This window comes from Mobula hypostoma, chromosome 3, assembly GCF_963921235.1.
Source record: "Mobula hypostoma chromosome 3, sMobHyp1.1, whole genome shotgun sequence".
Lineage (NCBI taxonomy): Eukaryota > Metazoa > Chordata > Chondrichthyes > Myliobatiformes > Myliobatidae > Mobula > Mobula hypostoma.
In genome coordinates, this window is record NC_086099.1 from 156,108,212 (window position 1) to 156,134,021 (window position 25,810).

The window sequence follows — 25,810 nt, forward strand, 5'->3', positions numbered from 1 at the left end:
AAATATTAATTTAATAGTTATTAATGTGTCTTCTGGACATCCTATAAAACTGAAATATAATCATCCTACTTTTGTATTCAGTTCCACTTGTGATAAACAATAACATTCTGTTGGTTTTCCTAACTACTTGCTCTATTTACATTCTAGCTTCGTGCAAATCATGCAGGATATCTAGATCCTTCTTAATGTCATAACTTTGTATTTCTCAGTATTTAGATTTTTTTTGTTTTACTGCCAACAGTTAATTTCACATTTTCTTATATTATACTCAATTGCCAGATCTTTCCTCATTCAGCAAAATCTATACCCCTTTGTGGTCTTCTTATATTTTCTTTCTAACGTCTTTTCCCATTTGCCTTATCAACAAATTTAGCAACAATGCCTTCAGCCAATTTACCCAAGTCACTTATATAAGTTGCATCAGGTTGACTACTGGCATTGATCCTTGTGATTCGCTTGTTACATCTTTCCAATCGGAAAGAATTTATTTGTTCTGTTTCCTGTTAGCCAGCCAGTCATTTACACCAGTATGTTACCTTCTGAACCACGAGTTTATATTTTCTGGAATAAATTTTAGTGTGGGATTGTATCACATTTAAGGAAATCCAATTACAATCTAGTGCAAATGCTGATTATAATATAACAACATACAAGCTGAAGAACTGCAGATGATACTGTAGAAACTGTAGACGTCAAGCCATAATTGCCAGAAGGAATTAGCCTGAAATATTTGGCACACAATTCAGTACAAACTTCTGAAGATTTTGTTCAGCTATCTTGTCTCACATCAGAATGCTGAAAATATTAAGCAGTGGAAAATGATCAGGTTTTGATTAAAATTCATCATTGTAACACACGAAGTGTGCTGGAATATTTCTAGGCCATGGACATTTAAATTCACTAATATTTTTGGAAAAATGTTAAGGACTTGAGTCCAATCACAGTAAAACCTCTGTTATCTGACATATCAGATTAATCAAATATGCTAGTTCATTAAGATACAGCTGGTCTATTCTCACTGAAATGCCAGTTACAAGAGTGTGCTGAATTACAAGATACTAGATAAACAGGCCTTTAATAAATGAAGCACAGCAAAGACATCTCTGGGATATTATTTCCATCTTTTTGGAACCTCTTAATAAACCTTCAAAGGGGAAAAAAGTAAGTTTTTTTTTACCCTCCATGTTTGACCTTCTTCCAAAGCTGCACTTTGAGCCTCTGCAGGATCTTCAATAACTCGACCTGTCTGACCAGAGAAGTCCATAGCTACCAAGGAATTTTCTGATACACTTCTCTGAAAATTAGTGATGATATAAATAACACTTAGAAAGCCATTTTTTCTCACAATATGCGAGCATTTCTAAAAAATATTACTATTATAAGAAGCAAATAGCAAGAAATCAAGAAGGTAAAAAGTAGAATGCAAACATTTGTCCCCTCCAAAATGTTATCCTACCGTTGGTGTGGAGAAGTGAGATAGCAATGTTTTCCTCTGTTGAGGTATCCGGAAGTTCTGGTATAAAAGAATACCATACTACAGAAAGAAATAAAGGAAATAAACTGCTCATTGTATTCATGCTAAAATAACTTTTATACATTTCATAATCAAGCAACAGACATTCAAAGTTACAAGCAAGTCTGCAACAAATGATCTTATTAAATTACATCTTTAAACTTGCACCAAGTTAACACCAAGCAGAGCAGCAAGTGAGCTCTGAATTTAAATAAGGTAAAAGGATTTGGTGGTATCACAAAAAATTGATAGAACTAAAGGAATACCTTGAAGAGCCGAAAGGCTGTCATCCAGTATGTCCTACTCTGTTCATCTTCTGCACAAAACATCCGAAGGTCTTTTGTTTCATTTCTCATTTTTATGGGCTACATTAAACAAGAAGCAATAGTGTGCATTTTTTCAGAATATTAAACATTTCATTTTATTTATTGCAGCTATGGCTAATTATTTATATTTTTTTAAAAAAGTGAATAAACAGCACCTTCAACAGATTGGAGGCAATAGGAAATTTATATGTTACTAGGACTAGAGATTTAATTCTATACAACAGCACGAGGTTATGTTTGATTTTTTTGAGGGATACAAAATTATGAGATACTTAAAAAGGTGAAATAGATCTTAACTGTTTATCTGAACAGCAGCAATAACTTTGAGGCATGGATTTAACTGATAACAAGATTTCAGTGGAGTTGAGTAACATTTAGTTCATTCAACAAATGCTGAGAGAGTGAAATTACCACTGAAAGAGTGGTAAGGGCTTTTATCATTTAAATGCGTCATTTGCTGATACATAGCTCTAGGTCATTGTCCTGCTTTTTAAGTCCAAATAACAAAACTTATTTTTCACCAACAATGCTATGTCTGAATTGCCATCACTGCTCATATTTTTTAACCAATTCTATAATCTCAAAAAGTAGTAATCTCTGGATTGTTGTCAGTGTGGCAAATTAGTAAATATCATAACAGTAGAAAAAAAACAGAAGTAATGTTCCAGTTCTGGGGCAGAAGGGACCAGTTCAAGTGAATGCAGACAGAGAACATTGAAAGAAAACACGACAGTATAACAAAGGAACAAGACTTTTGTCCTATGGTTATGCTGAACTAATTAAGCTAAAGATGCCTAATTAAACTATATCCTCCTGCCTGCTCCTGCTGCATATCTCTCCTTACCCTGCATATTCATGTACCTATCCAAGAACCTCTTAAATGCTTCTATCGTAACTGCCTCCACCAACACCCCTTGTAACACAATTCAGGTACCCATCAGTACCTGTAAAAAAACTTGCTCAGCACAGCTCTTTAGAACTGTCCCCCTCATTTTAAATGTATGGCCTCTGATTTTTGATATTTCAGCCCTGGGGGAAAAAGATATCAGCTGACTCTTCACATCTGCCTCTCATAACTATATAAACTTCTATCAAATCTCCACTTCAGACAAGCCAACCCAAGTTTGCCTGACTCTTCTGATATCACATCTCCTTGAATCCAGGCAACATCCTGGGAAATGGTAAACCTTTTCTGCACCCTCTCCAAAGGCTCTACATAATGGAGTGACCAGAAATGAATGCAATACTCTAACACTGGCCTAACCAGTGTTCTATAAAGCTGCAACATAACTTCTAGACTCTTGAACTCAACGCTTCAACTGATAAGAGCAAGCACATCATATTGAATTGAATTGAATTGAATTGAATTGACTTTATTACTTACGTCCTTCATATATATGAGTAAAAATCTTTATGTTACGTTTCCATTTAAATGTGCAATGTGCAATTATAGTACACCCTATCCTCGTTATATGCGAGGGATACGTTCCTTGAAGTTGACACTTAATGTGAAATCGCATAATGTGAATAATTATTTAAATGGAGAAGATAGGGACGCGTTCCAGAGGGCTTCCTAACTATGTTTTATCTGTAATTTATTCACATTTTTATACCAATACAACACAAAAGCAGTACTACAAGACAACATTTATATTATATTTAATCAATTTAAGGTAATATTCAATGTGAGAAATCATAGAAAGTTAACATCCTCTGGTGTACAGTACTCACCAACAGTGGCAGGTGTGTTCACTCCGGGAGATGAGTGGTTGTTGTGGTGTTGGGCAACGTTACACGGATAAGGTGGATGGTTGTGGTCGTCAGGATAATATCAAGCACAGCAAGAGGTGAAGGAAGACTCACAGAACTCTTAGAACTGCCGGCAGCCGAAGATTACAGTGATTTGCATAAAATGGTGAAGGTTGTTTGCCTGGTAGCATTTTGTTTTAAATTTGCTTGTAGGGAAGAAGGGTTGACAGCAGGGAACAACTGAAATGCTGACTCCATTTTAAACTTGGGTCCATGTCCATCGCCATTTGTGCCAAGTGTTCCGACTTCCACCATTCCCTCACGGTTGGTGAACTCCGGGGATTTTCAAAATCGTCTGTTGCTTACAGCATCTGAGAGAGAGTTCGCGGTAAAAAAAAATACATATGCCTTGAATGTGGATCACACCTTGGTCGAGTGGTTGAATCAGCGATGTTGTTTTAGGCGGCAGGAAACGCACTGTTATGTTAGGATGAATGCTGTCCAAATGTTTAGGATGGGCTGGCGCATTGTCAAGCAACCAAAGAACTTTAAAGACAAGATTCTGTTCCCAGCAGCAGTGTCCCACAGCTGTGTTACCTTCAGCTGATGCCGTGCTGTTTATCATTTCCAACTTTTTTTCAAGTGTTAAAGCGGTTGTCTGCCGCTTGGCTGACGGTCCAGGACATGACATCGGATGCTTAGGAGGCATAGTTAAATATTTCAAGCACAAAATCACTGCACCGTAGGTAAAACCAACAGAAGTTTAAGATCGCGCATCCACACCTTGCCAAAACCAATACAAGAGTGGTGGGAGAGAGATTGTGAGGCGTGCACACCTGACTTGTATTGGCAGGAAAGTGGTGTTTCTCATCCCAACTGTGAGACTGTGAGGCATGCGCACATGACTTGTATTGGCGGAAAGTCAGTGCTCCTCGCTTAACTGTGAATTTTGGATGCATATAACGAGACGTTGGTAGAAATAGGTTCCTCACATAACTGTGAATCCACATAGTCTGAAGACGCATATAATGAGGATAGGGTGTATCTTATATTAAATATTATGTATTATGTACAACACGACAGTCAATACAACACAGAAGTACAACTGCATCAGCATGAATTAAGCAGTCTGATGGCCTGGTGGAAGAGGTTGTCCTGGAGCCTGTGGGTCCTGGTTATTATGCTGCAGTACCGTCTCCTGGATGGTAGCAGCTGGAACAGTTTGTGGTTGGGCTGACTTGGGTATCCAATGATCCTTCAGGCCCTTTTTATACACCTGTCTTTGTAAATGTCCTGAATAGTGGGAGGTACACATCTGGAGATGCACTGGGCTGTCCACAACACCCACTGCAGAGTCCTGCGACTGAGGGAAGTACAGTTCCCATACCAGGCAGTGATGCAGCCAGTCAGGATGTTCTCAATCGTGCCCCTGTACAAAGTTCTTACAATTTGGGGGGCATACTAAGCTTCTTCAACCATCTGAGGTGAAAGAGGCGCTGTTGTGCCTCTTTCACCACGTAGCCAGTATTTACAGACCATGTGAGATCCTTGGTGATACTTATGCTGAGGAACTTAAAGCTGTTCACCCTCTCAACCCCAGATCCACTGCTGTCAATAGGGTTTAGTATGTCTCCATTCTACTACTAGCTCCTTTGTTTTTGCGACATTGAGGGAGAGGTTGTTTTCTTGACACTGCTGTGTCAGGGTGATGATTTCCTCTCTAGTCGGCTACCTCATTATTATTTGAGATTAGGCCAATCAGTGTAGTGTGTCATCAGCAAATTTAATTAGCAGATTGGATTTCTTACATTTTATCAAGTCGAGCAGCAACCTTCTGGAAACTATGGAGTTGGATCCCAAGATCACTCTGCACCTCAACATTGTTAAAGGGTCCTAGCATCAACTGTATACATTTGATTTCCCAAAGCACAACACCTCACATTTGCCTGGATTAAACTCCACCTGCCATTTTTCTACCAATATCTGTAATTGATCAATATTCTGCTATATCCTTTGGCAATCATCTATCTATCCACAATGCCACAGTCTTCGTGTCATGTACAAACTTACTAATGCACCAATCTACATTTTCATCCAAGACATTTATATATATCACAATTAAAAGAGGTCCCAGTATAGATTCTTAGGGAACACCAATCATGGACCTCCAGTTAGAATAAGAACTATTGACCACTAGTCCCTTCTACATGCAAGCCAATTCTGAATTCAGACGGCCAAGTCACCATGGATCCTACGCATCTTTATCTTCTGGATGAGCTTACCACGAGAGACTTTACTGAATAGCTTACTAAAATCCAGATAGACTGTTCTATCTTTAGCCATCACATTCATCACCTCTTCAAATTTTCAAGTAGGCAAGACATGACTTGCCCATCATAGTCTCTAATTAGGCCATACTTTTCTGAATGCTTATAAATCCTAACCCTAACAATCTTCCACAATAACTTCTGAATTTATAAGTCACTGGGTCTGGAAATTATAAACCAGTTAATTCACCTGTCTATAATTTCCAGGATGATACATATTTTCCTTCTTGAACAAGTAACAACATTACCTACTCGGCAGCCTTATGGGACCTCACTTCTGACTAGAGAGGTCATAAAGAACTTGATCAAGCTTTTTTAATCTCATCTCTTGCCTCTATCAATAACTTGCGTAATATCCCATATATCCCAACGAGCCCTGGGCACTTGTTCACCTTAAGTTCTTCAAAAGACTCAGTATCACTTCTTTCTTCATCTCAAATTGCCCAAGGTGTTAGCAAGCTCCAAAGTGATCTAACTATCCTCCACATCCTTCCACTTGGTGAATATCAATGCAAAGTACTGATTTAGGACCTTGGCTACATCCTCTGCCTCCAAGCACATGATCCCTTTCAACAGACTTGGAGAATATCCATTTCCAAAGGTTAACTCATTGTGGCTCAGCAATCTTGGAGTGAGTCAGAAGGTGTTGGGCCAAAGTTTCAGCAGAGAATCTGGATTGATAATGTAATGATATACGAAGATTGCAACACTGTGTTTTTCTGACCAAAACATACTTCCAGAATACTTTGTGATAAGAACAATTAAGCGAATGTGCTTGTGTGAGTGCACTCAAAATGTACTCATTCTGCTTGGAGGAAAAGTCAAATGTTGATACAATTATAGGTTTACGAGAAATGAAGCAAAACTGAAATACTTGCAAAAATAACCTCAAGAAAGAAGTACCTTTATACAGAAACCATAGTCAGTTGGTGCACTGTATGTTTTCTTTCCAGCTATTAATGAAAATACATTGTTATCTTCAATGTCAGCCAACAGCTGCAGATGTCTTGGTTCCTGCGCAAATGATAACATGAAAAAAAATTACTATTTGTGAAATAGCTACCTGAAAATTAATTTTATTTTTTAAACGTGACTTACAAAAGACTTTTAAAGTTTACATAATTACGCTGAAAAATAAAGTTTCAGATGAGAAGATATAACTGCCAATGCTCACAGCAAATGACTTTAAATTATAGAATGGGTGCATTAAAATGCATTGAAATTATTGGACCCACTGGACAAAGAATTCAAGTTAACAGATCTGTTAACCAACAAAGAACTTGTGTGGCAGACTAAATATTTTCTCAGAACATAGAACACAGATCTGTGCAGCACAGTACAGGTCCTTCAACCCACAATATTGTGCTGACTTTCTAACTTACTCCAAGATCAATCTAACCTTTCCAGTCTTCTTTCATCTGTGTGCTATGTAAGACTCTCTTAAATGTCCTTAATGTATTTTCTTCTACCACCACCCCTAGTAGTCCATTCTATGCACTTGTCACTCTGTGACCACCCCCTATACTTTTTTCCAATCATCTTAAAAGCACATGCTTCTGTATTAGCTACTGCTTCACCGGAAAAAAGAGCTGGCTATCTACCCTAACTGTGCCTCATCATCATGCACTCCTCTATCATGTCACCTCTCATCCTTCTTCACTCCAAAGACAAAAAAGCTTGCTCAACTGGTCCTCATAAGACATGCCTGACGCAGTGCGCACGGCCTCTCCAGTGATGAATATCTGTTATCTGTTAAGTAGGATGCCGTGCACAATTCTGATTTGATGGAGGCAAACGTGAGAGCACGGAGGAACATCTGGTGAAACTTCTGAAATGCCTGCTTCGCTGCCGCCGCTACTGTGTGATCCGAAATCTCCGGAGGGGAAGGCCCCGAATCCTCGGCTTTGCTTGCTACTCGGCGGCCGGGGCCGGGATGAAGCGCTCGGCAGAGATGGTGCTCGGTGCTCAGTGTCGGAGGGCTGGGCGGAGGCTCCAAGTTTTCAGACGGACTCAGAGTTGGACTGTGGTTGGGTGCTTCCAGGATGCTGCATCAGCAAGTTTGCAGCGCTGGAAGCTCATGGCAGGGAGAGTTTCTCCCTTCTACCGTCTGCGTGAGATGTTGGGGTTATCGGGACTTTGAGACTTTTTTTTTTATCATGCCCATGGTCTGCTCTTATCAAATTATGGGATTGCTTTGCACTGTTGCAACTATATGTTATAATTATGTGGTTTTTGTCAGTTTTAGTCTTGGTCTGTCTTGTGTTTCTGTGATATCATACTGGAGGAACACTGTATCATTTTTAATGCATGCATTTCTAAATGACAATAAACGAGGACTGAGTGTCCCCATAATCTAATCCAGGCAGCGTCCTGGCAAATCTTCTCTGCACCCTCTCTAATGCTTCCACATCGTTCCTATAACGAGGTGACCAGAACTGAACACAATTCTCCAAGCGTGTTGTAACCAGAGTTTTATAGAGCTATAACATTACCTCACAGCTCTTGAACTCAGTTCCCAAACTAATGAGGTTCAACACTTCATACAACTTAATGACCATATCAACTTGCATGGCAACTTGGAGGGATCTATGGATATGGACTGCAAGAACTCTCTGATTTGCCACACTGCTAAGAACCCTGCCATTAACTTTATAGATTACTTTCAAGTTTGATCTTCCAAAGTGTTTCACTTCACATTTCTCTGAATTGAAGCCCATCTGCCATTTCTCAGCTCAGAACAGTAGTGTAGCAGTTTGCACAATCACCTTACAGCATCAACGATCACTGATCGGGGTTCAATTTTCTCCATCATCTGTAAGGAATTTGTACGTGCTCCCCACGACCACGCTGGTTTCTTCCCACATTCCAAAGACATACAATTAGGGTTAGTGACTTGTGGATATGCTATGTTGGCACCAGAAGTGCAGTGACACTTGTGGACTACCCCTAGCACCATACCTGGAACCTGTCGATCATTGGCACAAAAGTGATACATTTCACTGTACGTTTCGATATAATAATATATTATTATTTATCTTTAATAAAGCTAATCTTTATCATTATCCCATTGAAACCTACGCTACCTTCTACACTATGCATATCACCACCAACCTCTGTGGCACCTGCAAACTTACTAACCCACCTTTCCACTTCCTCATCTAAGTCATTTATAAAAATCGCAAAGGAGATTTGAGGAGATTTGGTATGTCACCAAAGACTCTGGCAAACTTTCTAATTGTAACTTTTTTTTTTATTAAGTGCAATTGTGAACAATAGCCAGATCAGAAATGCTGATCAAGTCAGCTAGTTCCCAAAGAGAACTCAGTTAGGCCAATCAGATGGTTCACTGCTGCTCAGCGATAGAACACAAAAAAATCATATGTACGATAAAGAAACATTAAAAATAGTAGAAATACTGGAGTCATGATGATCATGATGAAGTCTGCTGGAGAGAGCCATTTATTCACATGCTGTCCTCCATAATTCAAAGAGATTGAAGGATAAGGTTGCAGGGTGACAAAACGTGGCAGGGGCACATGGAACTAATCCCTACTGGGAGAAAACAGCACCTGTTCTTTCCGCACAGTTCTCCAGCAGTTTAAGGACTAAGTCCAGCTGGAACATAACTCACAAGTGCTCTTGAAAGTCAGGTATTAACCCTACCTACCAACAACCAAGCACTGCCATCCTGGTCCCCTTCATAATAGCTTATGAAGAAGCATGTGACTTCCCTCCCAGAGATGATAGGTGCTTGTGCACTCGTCTCTTGAAGGCTTGGACCCCATCGTCGCAGATGTTTCCAACCACAGCATCTGGAAGGCTGTTCCAAATTCTGATAGCACAGTGAAGGAAGCTTCTATCCAGTGTGTAGGTTCTCACATCAGGCATAGAAGCAGCATGAGCAGGCATAGATAAACTTGATTGTGCGGTGCACTGTCTCTCATAAGATAAAGGCAGCATGGCGCAAAGGTCTGCAGGGCTGTGGCTGGTGTGCATTTTGTATATGTCATCTGTGGTGTAAGCTACTGATGGCTAGCTTCTCACAAGCTGTGGCTTCATCTACACCTATAATCTGAGAGCCTTTCTTTGAATGGAATAAAGCTGGCTGAGAACACTCTGTGAGGCATTCATCCATGATAGCAGGCATACTCCATGATACTTTGTACCTGGGCTTTGTAAACCATGGCTCTGCCCTCTTTGTCTAGTTTGGATGCTCATTTCTGCAGAGCTCCAAGCTTTTGTACAACCTGGTTTGAAATAGTGGTAAGGTGTTTATCCCACACCAACTTGCCGTCAATATTAACACCAAGGATTACTAGCTCCTTCTTTAAATCCAGCTTTCAGTTCCCAAAATACAGGTCGGGGTTAGATGGATTCCTCTTCCTAGACATCACCATTGCCTTGCACTTAGTAGGCTCAAAGGTGACATTCCAGTCGTCTGCCCAGGCTTTCATCCTGTCAAGATCCCTATTCAGGCCTGCTGCCACTGTATTACTCTTTCCTGCTCTAATTGGTATAAATAGTGTGGAGTCATTAGTGTACAGGTATAGCTTGTTATTGCATGCATCAACCAAGAAGTCAATGAAGATGGAAAACAGAAGTGGCCCAAGTATTGAACCCTGTGGTACAGATGCATTGATGGTTGAAGGATCAGAAGCCTGACCAGAGATAACAACTTTGATGGTCCGTCCATGAAGCTAGCTCTGCAGCCATCTAAGCAGCTTTCCAGATATCCCTTTGGATCTCAGCTTAACACAGAGTCCATTATGCCAGACCTTGTCAAATGCTCCTTTGATATCCAGGGCAATGATACACACTTCTCCACCTTTGTCTAAGAAGGTGTTCCACGTTTGAGATAAGGTGGTGAGGAGATCGGCTGTACTGTGATCAGGTCCAAAATCCATACTGCCTACTTGAAATTAAGTTGTTATGGAGTAGATAGTTCTAAACTTGTTTGTGGACTGCTGCTTCCATTACCTTGCTGATGACACTGAGTAAGGATATGGGGCAGTAATTTGTAGGATCAGCTATGGAATCCTGCTTGTGCACTGGGTACTGATGCTATCTTCCATTGTTCTGGGAATACACCACTCAAGAAGCATAGCTGGAAGAGGCGGCAGAGAGGACTTGCAAGTTCTGCACTGCATTCCTTTAAGACCCTAGTTGGAATCTGGTCAGGGCCAGATGCTTTATCAGGCTGAAGCTGTTGCATAATTTTCCTGCTGTCTTTAGGTAATTACAGTAATCTTTTATGTATTCCACTGTACTGTTGCCAAGAAACAACAAATTTCATGACATATGACAGTCAAAGTTAACCTGATTCTGATCTAAACAAAAAGTCCTGACAAGCACTGCTTTTTAAATCTCCCACTTCTCGTGACAAGTAATGGCTCCTGTTACCTGAAACTGAACAGAAAATCCTAAAAGGAACCACCGTATTTTATTTTATTTTATTGTTATAATTTTATTTTGTTTGCACCAAAATAAATTCTATCAAAACTATTTTCTAATTGAAATTTTTCATTGCTGTTGTATTAAACTTGGGAAGCATGGGAGAACTGAAACTTCAAGCGTAATAATGAATCACTTCATGCAAAAACTAGCATCATGAAAACTTTAAAGTTACTAATTGCTTCCTTCTTGCTTGCGTCCTCTAGATTCTCACATGCCTGAATCTGTAAATTTTTCTAGGTTCTATACCTATCCTTCAAAATGATCCTCTTCTAACCAATCTCTTGATCACCTAACTTCTTCCTGAGGTCACGTTAACTGAAAATATTGATAAGAAAAGTTTTTCCTTCAGTATTGTTCCCCACTCTTTCAAATCTGTCACCATCTGCCTTTGTAACAAACACACTAACCTTTATTTTCTATCTATTTTCAATTCCTACAATTTATTTCCAACACAATTCAATAAATTAATTTCCTAACCTGATTCCCGCCACTCAACAGTATCAAAGCTGCTTGTCTCAGTCCAAACTAACTGAAAATGTGATAAACAATGTTTCTATTGCCTTCTCAACTTTCAGCACAGCTGGATACTCCAGTCTCCTCCAGTGTTCATTGATATCTCTACCTACCTTGCCTAAACTTGTTTCAGTTCCTAATCAGAATCAGAATCAGGTTTATTATCACCGGCATGTATCATGAAATTTGCTAACTTAGCAGCAGTTCAATGCAATACATAATACAGAAGAGGAGGAAAATAACAAATAAATAAATAATAAATTACAGTATATTGAATAGATTAAAAGTCGTGCAAAAACAGAAAAATATATATTTAAAAAGTGTTCATGGGTTCAATGTCCATTTAGGAATCCGATGGCAGACTTCCGGTAGCGCTCATGGAGTGAAGTCGCGTTCTTGACTCGTTCCATTACCTCTGAGTTTTTTTTTCTCTATGGTCAGCTATACTTTAATTAACCATTAAGGCATCAATTCTTACAATACTTTGAATTAAACTGAATTCTCCGACAACTGGATGAAACTTAGATCTGCTATGTCTAAGAACGGGAAAAACGGCAAGGATGGTAAACCTCCGGTTAAACCGAAAGGTACGGATCTCCCCCCGACTGAATCACCGGTGACTTTGAAAGCGATATCGGAGTTAATTCAGAGGGAAATTTCAACCTCTGTTAGGGAGATCATTCGTACGGAAATTGCAGGCCCTGTTAAAGACCTGATTCATACGGAAATCTCAACTAATCTCCAGAAAATTGCCGATTCAATTGATAAGATGCAAACATTTATTGCGGAACATCAGTCGGCTATATCTGATTTTCAAAAATTCGCGCAACAAAGTGAGCTTAAGATGGGGAAAATCGAAGAAACAATTAATGTAATGAAGAAGAAACTTGACTTTCTGACTTTTAAAAACTCTGACTTGGAATCTAGAATGCGACGGCAGAATTTACGAATGATCGGGGTGAGGGAAGCTGTGGAATCTAACAACCCCATGTAAGTATTTTTCTCAACTTTTAAAAGATGCATTCCCTACTGTATTTCCTGACCAACCACCGCTACTGGATCGTGTTCACAGAATCCCATCATACTCGTCTAGGTCAGATAGACCTAGGCATGTTATCTTACGTTTTCATTACTTTCAAGACAAGGAGAGACTGTTTCGATTCGCTCGATCTAAAGGTTTCATTGATTTTTCGGATCTTAAGTTCCGATTCGTGGAAGATTTCAGTAAACCAATCTGGGACCAACGGGTTCGTTACAGATCCGTGATGTCGGAATTCTATAAGATGGATTTAAGACCAGCGCTGCTGTACCCTGCACGTCTAAGGATTCGCATGTCAGATGGAGCCCTTCGTTTTTTTGATTCTCCATCGGATGCCCAGAGTTATCTGGATCAACTTTCATCTTCAACATCTTAATTGCTTTTTTTTTTAATTATCTCCGTTGATCGGAGGCTGTGAATTGGTTGGTTTTAACTTTTTCGTGCCCCTATTTGGGCAGAAAAGTTTATTTTTGATTTCTTAATATGGTTGCTAAACTTTCTTTTTAACTGCGTCATTTCTTTCTTTTCCCAGGGGATTCTGGGTTGTTACTTCCTTTTTGTCATCTTACGTATTTCCTATGTGGCCTTAAATTTTGTAGTTTTTTAAAAATTTTATTCTGTTTTGCTTTTTATAACCACTTTATGTCAATAATCTTATTTTTTCTTGTTGCTGTGTTTATTCATGGGTTTGAGGTTTATTGTGGTTTTTTTTTAAATATATATTTTCTGGCTTTTGTTCTGTTCTGTGTGTATTTTAATTGAGCTACCTTTTTTTTTACTTTTTTACTGTTTTACAATTAGCTGATCTTTTTTCATATTTATACCTTTTTTTTTAGGGAGCGTATACCGGAAGTCATGGGGGTAGTTTTAGCGCTTGCTTCTTTCTGGCGGGTCTACTTTAGATTTTGCCTTGGGGTCTTGGGGCCGGGGTGGTGGGAGGGGCTTCACGTTTTAGTTTGTTTCTCTTTGGGCTATATACATTATTGAAGTACTGGTTGCGTCCTTTTTCCCGGTATCTTTTGTATGTTCTGTTTCCTCTCCGGGTTTGTGGGTCGCGCCTATCGTCAATCCTCCTTGTTGTGGGTTGACTTTAGGATTTATGGAGTCTATTATTCATTTTGTCTCCTGGAATACTAACGGTCTTAATCATCCTATTAAAAGGAAAAAAGTTTTTAAAGTGTTCCGGAGACTTAAAGCACAAATTTTATTTTTACAAGAGACCCATGTACGGAGGGGGGACAGACTACGTTTTTTCAAATTCTGGAAGGGTCAACAATTTCATTCGAACTCCAATGCTAAGATTCGAGTCGTCTCTATTTTTATAGATTCCTCAGTTACTTTTATACAACAGGATATTATTTCTGATCCGAATGGTAGATTTTTATTGGTTAGTGGTTTACTATTTAATAAAAAAGTAGTTTTGGTTAATGTTTATGCTAATATGGATTGTCCGGAATTTTATAAATCATTGTTTGATCAGTTTCCGAATTTGAACGAGTTTTCATTGATCTGGGGCGGAGATCTTAATACCTGTTTGTCTCCAGCTTTGGACCGTTCGGCTCCTTTACGGACTTTACCTAATAAATCTGCAAATTTGATTAATTTTTTCCTTTCTGATTCTGGGTCGACGGACATTTGGCGTTTTCTGCATCCTCAGGAAAAAGATTTTTCCTTCTTTTCACATGTTCATCATTCCTATTCAAGAATTGATTATTTTTTCATTGATTCTCGTCTTATTCCTTCAGTGATTAAATGTGATTATGATTCTATAACCATTTCAGATCATGCTCCACTTGAGCTTTCTATTAAAATTATGGCCAATATACCAAATAATAGACAATGGCGTTTTAATTCGCTGTTGCTTCAGGACTCGGACTTTGTTAATTTTATGAATGAACAGATTGAGCTTTTTTTTACAATTAACCATACAGAAGATATTTCGGTTAACACTCTTTGGGACACTTTTAAAGCCTATATTCGGGGTCAGATTATTTCGTATTCTGCTGCTTTGAGGAAGAAACAGAAGCAGGAGGAGATGGCAATTGTGGACAAGATTAAAGAAATTGATAAGAAATATGTTATGGCTCCTTCTGAGGAGTTATACAAACAAAGAACTGAACTTCAAATGGAACACAGTTTATTACTCTCGTCCTCGATTGTAAACCAATTAAAGAAAACAAGAAGTGACTTTTATGTTCACAGTGACAAAATTGGCAAGCTGCTGGCTAATCAATTGAAATCTAATTATGTTAAATCTCAAATCAATCAGATTTATAACCAAAATGATCGATTGATACTGGATCATGTGGGGATTAATCAAACCTTTTGTGATTTTTATTCTTCTTTATATCAATCAGAGTCTCCTCGAGATTCTAAATATATGAATGATTTTTTAGATAAGTTAGACTTCCCTCAGATTTCACAGGATATGTCTTCTTTATTAGATACTTCCATTACAATGGATGAGATTAAGAATGTTATTTTTTCTATGAATCTGGGGAAAGCTCCTGGCCCGGATGGGTTTACCGTTGAATTTTATAAATGTTTTGCTTCTTTATTGATTCCTTGGCTCTGTAGGGTTTTTGAGGCTTCTTTGAAACTTGGTAAACTTCCTGAATCTTTTAATAGAGCATCAATTTCTCTAATACTAAAGAAGGATAAAGACCCTGCTCAATGTGCATCTTATAGACCAATATTTTTATTAAATGTTGATTCTAAAGTTTTTTCTAAGTTATTAGCAAATAGACTAGAAAAAGTACTTCCTTCTATTATTTCGGAAGACCAAACGGGTTTTATTAAAGGTCGTTACTCTTTTTATAATATTCGTACATTGTTAAATATCGTTTATACTCCCTCACAAAATGTTCCTGAGTGTGTTATTTCTTTAGATGCCGAGAAAGCTTTTGATAGAGTAGAATGGCCTTATTTATTTAAGGTGCTTGAAATGTTTAATTTTAGCTTGAAATTTATATCCTGGATTAAACTGTTATATCATTCCCCTGTAGCCTCGGTTCGTACTAACTCTTTAAACTCACCTTTTTTTCCTCTCTTTCGTGGTACTCGACAAGGCTGTCCTCTTAGTCCCCTATTATTTGATATTGCATTAGAACCTCTTGCAATTGCTATTCGAGAATCTTCAAATATTACTGGGATAATTCGGGGATTAAAGTCCCATAAATTATCACTCTATGCTGATGATTTACTTTTATATATTTCTAATCCTGAGAAATCCATTCCTGCTGTTTTAGAGTTATTAGCACAATTTGGTTTTTTCTCAGGTTATAAATTAAATCTTAGTAAGAGTGAACTTTTTCCGATTAATAAACATCTTCCCTTATATTATAAATTTCCATTTAAATTGATTAATAATTATTTTTCATATCTTGGGATTAAAATTACTTGTAAATACAAAGATTTATTTAAGACTAACTTTTTACCATTAATAGACCATATTACTCAACTTTCATCTAAATGGTTTCCCTTATATTTAACTTTGATTGGTCGTATTAATGCAGTTAAGATGTTTTTTTTGCCAAAATTTTTATATGTGTTTCAGGCATTACCAATTTTCGTTCCAAAATCTTTCTTTGATAAAGTTGACTCTAAAATTTCTTCATTTATTTGGCAGAATAAGAATCCGAGACTGGGTAAAATACATTTACAGAAAGCTAAGAGAGATGGAGGTTTAGCATTACCTAACTTTAGATTTTATTACTGGGCTATTAATATTCGACATATGAAATTTTGGTTACTTGACCAGGATATACTATCTATTCCTAAATGGGTAGCATTGGAATTACAATCTGTTCAGGGTTATACACTTGGCTCTATTTTAGGCTCCTCTCTCCCTTTTGATTCGAAACGCCTTAAGCAGGTCTCTAACCCGATAGTTAAATATGCCTTGCGCATTTAGTTTCAATTCAGAAAATTTTTTGATCTTAATCAATTCGGGTTAGCGATTCCTATTTTAGGTAACATATTTTTTCCTCCCTCTTTTACGGATCGCGCTTTTCAAACTTGGAAGACTAAGGGTATTTTACGGTTTTTGGATTTATTTTTAGATGGTTCCCTTATGTCTTTTGAACAATTATCTAATAAATATAACTTATCAAGAATACATTTTTTTAGATATTTACAAGTTAGAAATTTCCTAAGTACTATACTTTCTTCCTTTCCAATGCTTCCTCCTACATATATTTTAGATTCGATAATTAACCTCAATCCATGTCAGAAAGGTGCATCGGCTATGATTTATAATATTATTATGAAACTTAGGAAAGCTCCATTTGATAAGATTAGGGTAGATTGGGAACAGGAATTGGGGCTTACCATTTCTGTGGATGATTGGGGGCAGATTTTACAATTAGTTAATACTTCCTCTATTTGTGCTAAACATTCCCTAATTCAATTTAAAGTGGTTCATAGAGCACATATGTCCAAAGATAAGTTAGCGCGTTTTTACTCGCATATTAATCCTTTTTGTGATAGATGTTCGGGGCAGATAGCCTCTTTAACTCATATGTTTTGGTCTTGCCCTACTTTGGAAACTTTTTGGAGAGATATTTTCAATATTATTTCTAAGGTATTAAATATAGATATCTCTCCTCACCCTATTACTGCTATCTTTGGACTACCTAAAATTTCTAGTAATCTTTCCCCTTTAGCCCGTAGAATGATTGCATTTCTTACTTTAATGGCGAAAAGATGTATTTTACAACATTGGAAAGAGCTTAATGCTCCAACTACCTTTTTTTGGTTTTCTCAGACGATTTTATGTTTGAATTTGGAGAAAATTAGAAGTAACCTTTATGATTCTTCATTTAAATTTGAACAGATTTGGGGACCTTTTATTCGATATTTTCATTTAATGTAATATTTACCCTTCTTGTTTTTTTTTTCACTGTTTTTAATGGAGGTCGGGGTTGAGGACGTGATTTTAAGTTTAACTCTGTTTGGTTTCAAGTTAGCCCATTGCTTTGCCTTGCTTTTAGTTAGTTGCACGGTGGGGTTTTTTTTGGGGTTTTTTTTTTCTTTTTTTTCCATTATATATATAAAATTTAGTATACTATTATGTTATCTTGGTTTCTTATGTTTAAATTACATTGTTTGTAGTATTTTTTTTTGGTATTGATACCTTTTGGAATTTTATTATACTTTAACATTGTATTAATGTTTATATGGCTTATCTTTTTTGTATACTTACTCAATAAAAAGATTTAAAAAGAAAGGAATCCGATGGCAGAGAGGAAGAAGCTGTTCCTGAATTGTTGAGTGTGTGCCTTCAGGCCTTGTCTGCCGGGGGTCCTTAATAATGGCTGCTGCCTTTCTGAGACACTAATCCTTGAAGATATCCTGTGCACTTTGTAGGCTAGTACCCAAGATGGAGCCAACTAAATTTACGACCCTCTGCAGCTTCTTTTAGTCCTGTGCAGTAGACTTCCCCCCCATACCAGACAGTGATGCAGCCTGTCAGCATGCTCTCCATGGTACATATATAGAAGTTTTTCAGTGGTTTTGTTGACATACCAAATCTCTTCAAACTCCTAATGAAGTATAATCGCTGTCTTGCCTTCTTCATAGCTGCATTCATATGTTGGGACCAGGTCAGGTCCTCAGATACCTTGACATCCAGGAACTTGATAATGCTCATTCACTCCACTTCTGATCCCTCTATGAGGACTGGTATGTGTTCTTTCATCTTATCCTTCCTGAAGTCCACAATTAGCTCTTTCGTCTCACTAATGTTAAGTGCAAGGTTGTTGCTGTGACACCACTCCACTAGTTGGTATATCTCACTCCTGTACGCCCTCTCATTTCCATCTGAGATTCTACCAACGATGGTTGTATCATCAGCAAATTTATAGATGGTATTTGAGTTATGCTTAGCCACACGGTCATGGGTATAGAGGTATAGAGATATTAGAGCAGTGGGCTAAGCACACACCCCTGAGGTGCACCAGTGTTGATCATCAGCTTGGAGGAGATATCACCAATCCACACAGATTGTGGTCTTCCGGTTAGGAAGTCAGGGATCCAATTGCAGAGGGAGGTACAGAGGCCCAGGGTCTATGTTAGGGTTGTGGGAATGAAGATGTTAAATGCTGAACTTTAGTCAATGAACAGCACTCTGACATAGGTGCTTGTATCGTACAGGTGGTCTAAGGCCATGTGAAGAGCCATTGAGATTGACCTTTTGTAGAAATAGGCAAATTGCAGTGGGTCCAGGTCCTTGCTGAGTCAAGAGTTCAGTCTAGTCATTACCAACCTCTCAAAGCATTTCATCACTGTAGATGTGAGTTTTACTGGGCAATAGTCATTAAAGCAGCTCACATTATTCTTCTTAGGCACTGGTATAATTGTTGCCTTTTTGAAGCAAGTGGGAACTTCCCTTGTAATCACCCACTATATGTAAGTGTTTGGTTAACTGAATTATAACTGCACTGGTTCTGACAGACAGTTTCAAATTTTTCACAATTCTTGTCACCAGAATCTTACCCCATTATTTCTGTAATATTGTCCAGTAATATGAACACTTCAATTTTCTGCCCATTCACCATTTTAATTGTCCAACCATTCTACTGGGCTCAACACTCTTCTGTGAATTTTCTCTGAAAAGTTTCACATTTGGCATTTAAATGGAAAGTCTTTTATAGAGGAAATACAAATGCACAAATGATATATGCATGCAGTCTTAATAAGAATATATGCATGTCTTATCATACAGTAATGTACAGTAAGACAATAAAAATAATTGAATAATAATCTCTAGCCTTTAGGAAAAGAAAGCTGTGATTGAATAAACATTAAATGTTTCTATGTTATGCATCTTTAACCTGTGTAGGTCTTTTCCTTAACAGATACTCCTTGCTCGTACAATCTTTTAACAAATTTTATACCATAGTGTAGCTGCCTCCTGATTGTCTCATCAGAAATTAGAATCACGTTTTGTCCATTACTTTGGCATTAACTGCTTGACTGTGATATTCATTTTAAACTAGGTCATCTCCTATAATGTGAGCCTTCAAGGGCTCCAAGGCTTGAAGACACACACACATTTTAGGAACAACTTCTTTCCCTCTGCCATAGGATTTCTGAATGGACAATGAACTCATGCACGCAGTCTCACTATTTTTTTCTTTGATTTTGCTCCACTTATTTAAATTATTTTAATATATATTTCTTATTGCAATTTATAGTTTTTTAAAATTAGTATATATTGTAATGTACTGGTGCCACAAAACAACGAATTCCATGACATATGCCAGTGATTATTAAACCTGATTCTGATTCAGCAGTAGGAAAATTCTAAACAGTATCTTACCTTTGAAGCTCCTTTTGAGGAGAAATAAAGCCCTGATCTTCGTAAAAACACACACAGTTTCTTCCAAGACTTTTTCCCCAATTCCTTCACATGCAAGTATCCTTGAATTTCTGGGCAACTGCTGGAGTTCAAGAAATTCTGTAACAAGATTGGCACAAACAATATGTTTTAAAAACTTAATCTAAAAATATATTAATTCTAAGTGGCTGTATAAGTCTTGTGCATGACAAGAGTGGACTATTTTGTATATTATCAAGCATAACGTGCGGTACATCTGATTGTTGAAGTATTCCTGGGTGGTCACATTTTCCATCAACTGTAGAAAGACGATGAATGATATACTGCCTTTCCAAAAAGGAAATAGCTATGACAGACTGGCAAACCAGACAAGTACATTCCACAGACCACTGATCTTATTAATTTAGCCCTTGGAAATCAGCATGATAATTATGTCTGAATTGCATTTGGCCTTATCCCATAAAATCAATACATTTTTCAGACTGCTTGCACCATACAGTATCACTTCTTACTGTAACTTTGTGAAAATTTGTCCTTTCACCAAAACACCTAATCGGGTGTACGATACTTGCTGGAATTTCTCCCTAAAGCCCTATGCTTCATGTTTTACAGTTACCTTTATAAACCATCTCTTCCTGGTCACAGTTTTGATCATCTCCCAGTAACTTAAGATTCGGTAACATTTTTGGTTGATTACTATGAAATTCCCTGTTTTATTCACATATATGCTGAAGTGACAATAGAAATGCGAATAGTTTTCAGTATAATCATTTCTGAAATTCACAACGTAAGCATTTATCCTTCTATTCCATCTCTCTTTTCTAATAAGCCTGAAATGTCTCTTTTTCAACAGACCCAACATCCAATTCTCACTAGAGCAAAGGAGGATGAGAGGACACTTGGTAGAGTTGTATAAGAGCTATGAGGCATTGATTGAGTAGATAGCTAGAAATGTTTCCCAAAGCAGAAATGCCTAATATGAATGGGCATAATTTTAAGGCGATTGGAGGAAAGTATAGGGGAATATCAGAAGTAGTTTTTGTTTAGAGTTGTGGGTACATAGAATGCTCTGTCAGTGTTGGTGGTGCAGACATATGCATTAGAGATATTTAAGAAGCTCTTAGGTATGTGAATTATGGAAAAATGGAGGGCTACGTAGGAGAGAAGGGTTAGATCAACCTTAAAGTAGATTAGAAGTTTGGCATAACTTTGTGGGCCAAAAGGCCAATGCTGTGTTGTTTGGTTCTATATTCTAGTTAGCCTGTCCACATACTGTGTCATGAACCCTTCCTGGAGGACACATTTAACAAATTCTGCCCCATCTAAACCTTTTGCACAAAGGATGTGCCTATCAATATTACAGAAGATAAAATGACTCGTAACAATAACCTGGTTATTTCTGTACCTTTCCAAAATCTGTCTACTTATCTACTCTTCAGTGTCCCTGTTGCTATTATTCTATATTTACAGATACATGGGAAGCAAAACTATTAAAGAACAGCGAAATGGGATTAAAAAGAAACAATAAAATCTCAAAAAGACTCTGTACACTAATCCTGTTTAGTATTATCATATCTCACAGATTTCAATATGTATGCATATTTTGTCACACTACCTTGTAACCATTTTTTAAACATACAAGTTCGGTTTACATTAACCGAGCGATGGAATATTCCAATTCATTCAAACAAAATAATATAGCCCTATTCGCCTACAAATCCTCACCACCTTGAAAACTAACATTATTACAAAATCTTCTGACCCACCTTCACTTTTACAAACCATGAAATACAATATTTACCTTCCAAAGATTTGACTTTCTCCAAGATATTGCTCATAGCTACCAATTAAAAAAGATTCCCATAGTCACAGAAAAACTTTGTGCAATATTTCCAAAAGGATAACCAGCCTACCTGCATGAGCTGTGAATGTGGATTACTTCCATTTAATTCCTGACAACCGGACACCATCTGCTCTGGAAAGAAGCTCTGTCCAAACAAATAATGCCATTCAAAGACTGACCAATATACATATTTCATTAAACTCTCTACATTTGTCCTGGTAACCTCTCACTAATAATCTACACACTTTAAATGTTTTAAACCCAGTAAACATTTGGTTATTACATTCATTTTCCTTGTAAAGTCTCATCATCATTATTATTATGTACTGTGTCATATGAATTGGGCGATCATGGACCATGACCATGATTATTCTTGGCAAATTGTTCAACAGAATTGATTTATCATTGCCTTCTTCTGGACAGTCTTTTCAACAGACAGGAAACCCCAGACATTATCAATATTCTTCAGAGATTGTCTGCCTGGCATCAATGTCGCATAACCAGGACTTGTGATATGTACCAGCTGCTCATACAACCATTCACCACCTGAACCCATGGCTTCACATGACCCTGATCTTGGTGGTGGGGGGGGGGGGTGCTAAACAGGTGCCACACCTTGCCTAAGGGAAGGAGTACTTTACACCTCCTTTGGTAGAAACATAACTCCACCCCACCACCCGAGCGTAAATGACTAAACAGGTTTTTACCACAATTCGGTTTCACATTTCAGTCTAGATCCAACGAGCAAACTACAAATCCAAGGCTTGAACTTTTTAAGCTTCCTCAAGACTCTTACTTTATTTACAAGGGACAAATATAGTAAACTATTGAAATCCCAGTTTCCTCAGGCTGCGTAAAACCAGGAATACACATTCCAGTCCCACCAAATCTGTGAGATTGGGACGTCTGTACCACCCAAACCCTGGTTTTTGTGAATGCTGTGTAATTTGCTACCTTGTTACAACTCGGTGCCAGAAAATAACAGACAGCACAATACATACAATTAAAGAAACTATAATTTATGAATATTAACTTAGGGTTAGCAAAGAAAGTAAAAAAATTAAAATGGCCTATTATAATTAAACAGTCAAATGTGCACAGGTTAGAGCTCAACTATTCCAAAAGTCATAGTCACTGATCCTCAGTAGACTTGCAGATTCAACTCACCCTGCAAACTGCCTTTTCCTAAAGCTCCTTCCTGGTAAGTGCCATAGAGTTACTAAAACCAAAAAAAAAATCATACCACCTTAAAAGTTTCTTCTCCCAGGCAATTAATCTAGTTAGCCCGCCACCTCCTTCTACCCCCATCACTGCACTGTACTGTAAGCCATGGTAGTGTAACAATTAGCATGAGTTTTTACAACTCAGGGTGTCGGAGTTCAGAGTTCAATCCCAGGGCATCCTTTATATTGTGCAATGCATGGGTTTTCTCCAGGTCCCTGGTTTCCTCCCACAGTCCAAAGATGTACTGGTTAGTAGGTTAATTGGTCATTTAAATTGTTCTATGTTTAGGCAAGGATTAAATTAGTGGTTGCTGGGCAGTGTAGCTTCAAGTGTTTGAAGGCCTATCCTACACGGTATCTCTAAATAAATAAATTAATAAATAAACATTTTAAACCACTTTTTATAATGCTGTTAAATTGTACATATACGCTGTTATTTATGTATTTATTTGTATTTATTCTATAATCTGCAATTCAACTTCTTATTTTTACATAATTATTCCTTACAATTGTTGAAAGTTTTAAGGTGCTTGGAGGTAGGTACAGAGATGTCAGGGGTAAGTTTTTTACGCAGAGAGTGGTGAGTGCGTGAATTGGGCTGCTGGCGACGGTAGTGGAGGCGAATACAATAGGGTATTTTAAGAGACTCTTTGATGAGCCTAGAAAAATAGAGGGCTATGGGTAACCCTAGGTAATTTCTACAGTAAGTACATGTTTGGCACAGCATTGTGGGCTGAAGGGACCATATTGTGCTGTAGGTTTTCTGTGTTTCTACACTTGACATTAATACCAGTATGTATTTGCAATGCAAACAGCATGGTAAAAAGCAGTTTATAATGTTTACTGTGCAGTACAGTGACTGAGGTAATAGAAGAAACTTTGAAGATGGCATGAAGTTTTTGTCACATTTGCTCTATAACAGGGGTCCCCAACCTTTTTTGCACCACGGACCGGTTTAATATTGACAATATTCTTGCAAACTGGCCGACGGGGTGGGGAGGTTCAAGTAGGGTTGCCAACTTTCTAACTCTCAAATAAGGGACAAAAATAGCAGTCAAATACGGGACACTTGTGTTTACCCCGGGAAAGACTACCATGACCATGAAGCCTTGTGCGGGCACCTGTGTGCGCATGCGTGACGTGCGCACACATGACGTGCACATGCGTGTATGTGCCGATTTTTTTTCTACAAATCGGTTTTGGCTTAATCTTCCCGATTCTGCTAAGTGAAACTACACTGTACATACATTATTTCTACTTTATATAGGCTGTGTATTTATCATATAATTCCTGCTTTTACTATATGTTAGTGTTATTTTAGGTTCTATGTGTTATTTGGTATGATTTCAAGTTCAACAGTGTGTGACAGGGAATGAGGAAAGGTGCAGCTGACTCATATCATTTCAAATCGCCAAATCATATCATTTCCTCGCGGCCCGGTGGTTGAGGACCACTGCTCTATAGCGCTTTCCAGAAGGGGGCTTTTGGAAAAGGCAGTTTGCAGGGTAGGTAGTATCTGCAATATTTCTTCCTGCCCACTTTCTTTTTCCTGGGCACATACAAGTCCTGAAGTATTGACAGACTGAAGCCATTACCTTCTGCAGACCTGACAGTTTTTGTATATTGTGAAAGGATGCTGTACCAACCAGACTGTAATGGCTGATGTGAGGATGCTCTCTACGATGGCTGTGTAAAATTGAATCAGTATGTTCTGGAGAACATGCTAGATGCCTCAAGAAAGACATCCCCTGCCGAGCTTTTTTGTTGATGAATGAGATCTGGTTCTCCCACATGCTCGTTCATTGAGAAATCTGTCACCTGACCAGGTTCATTGCCTAGTACTAGGTCCAATATTGCCTCTCCTCAGTTGGTCTGTCCACATATTGCATCAGGAATCCTTCCTGAACAGACTTAACAAATTCTGCTCATCTAAACCTCTTGTACTAAATAAATATAAAATCATATTAGGGAAGTTGAAATCACCCATGACAACAACCTTGTTATTTTCCCTCCTTTCCAAAATATGCCTACTAATCTACTCCTCAATGTCCCTGAATACTCCCCATAAAGTGATTACTTCCTTACTGTTTCTGACTTCGACCCACACTGCCTCAGTAAACGATTCCTCCACAACATCAATCCTTTCTGCAGCCATGATACTATCCCTGATTAGAAATGCTAGACACCCATCTCTTTTCCCTCTCGCCCTGTACCTTTTGAAACATCTTTTGAAACATTCTCACAGGTAAAGTCATCAGGGACACTGGAGGCCTCCCCGCCTTCCCACATTGTGCAAGAGGAGCACACCACTGCCCTGGTATCCATTCTAATTGCTCTACCTATACACTAATAAAAGAAGGAAGAGAAACTTGATAGAAACGTAACCCTGTCCTCTGCCTCTCTCATCAAAGCCTCAGTTCCCCAATCCAATGCTGTCCACTTCAACAATGGCCATTTACACTAAATTCTTTTTATTAGCCCTTG

At 38.1% G+C, this 25,810-nt stretch overlaps 1 protein-coding gene across 9 annotated transcripts in view; it reads right to left on the bottom strand.

The window, feature by feature from the left end:
* LOC134344341 (growth factor receptor-bound protein 10-like) overlaps nt 1–25,810 on the bottom strand; it is a 242,278-nt gene that overhangs the window by 12,967 nt on the left and 203,501 nt on the right. For 8 of the 9 annotated variants that reach the window (XM_063043962.1, XM_063043959.1, XM_063043955.1 and 5 more), the window contains 6 exons: nt 22,174–22,248; nt 20,243–20,380; nt 6,819–6,929; nt 1,780–1,878; nt 1,457–1,534; nt 1,178–1,294 (listed from right to left, as the gene is read on the bottom strand). In XM_063043962.1, coding sequence (XP_062900032.1) covers nt 1,178–1,294; nt 1,457–1,534; nt 1,780–1,878; nt 6,819–6,929; nt 20,243–20,380; nt 22,174–22,248 — 618 coding nt within the window. The remainder of the gene's footprint in view (nt 1–1,177; nt 1,295–1,456; nt 1,535–1,779; nt 1,879–6,818; nt 6,930–20,242; nt 20,381–22,173; nt 22,249–25,810) is intronic. The other variant, XM_063043961.1, reaches the window with a different exon arrangement.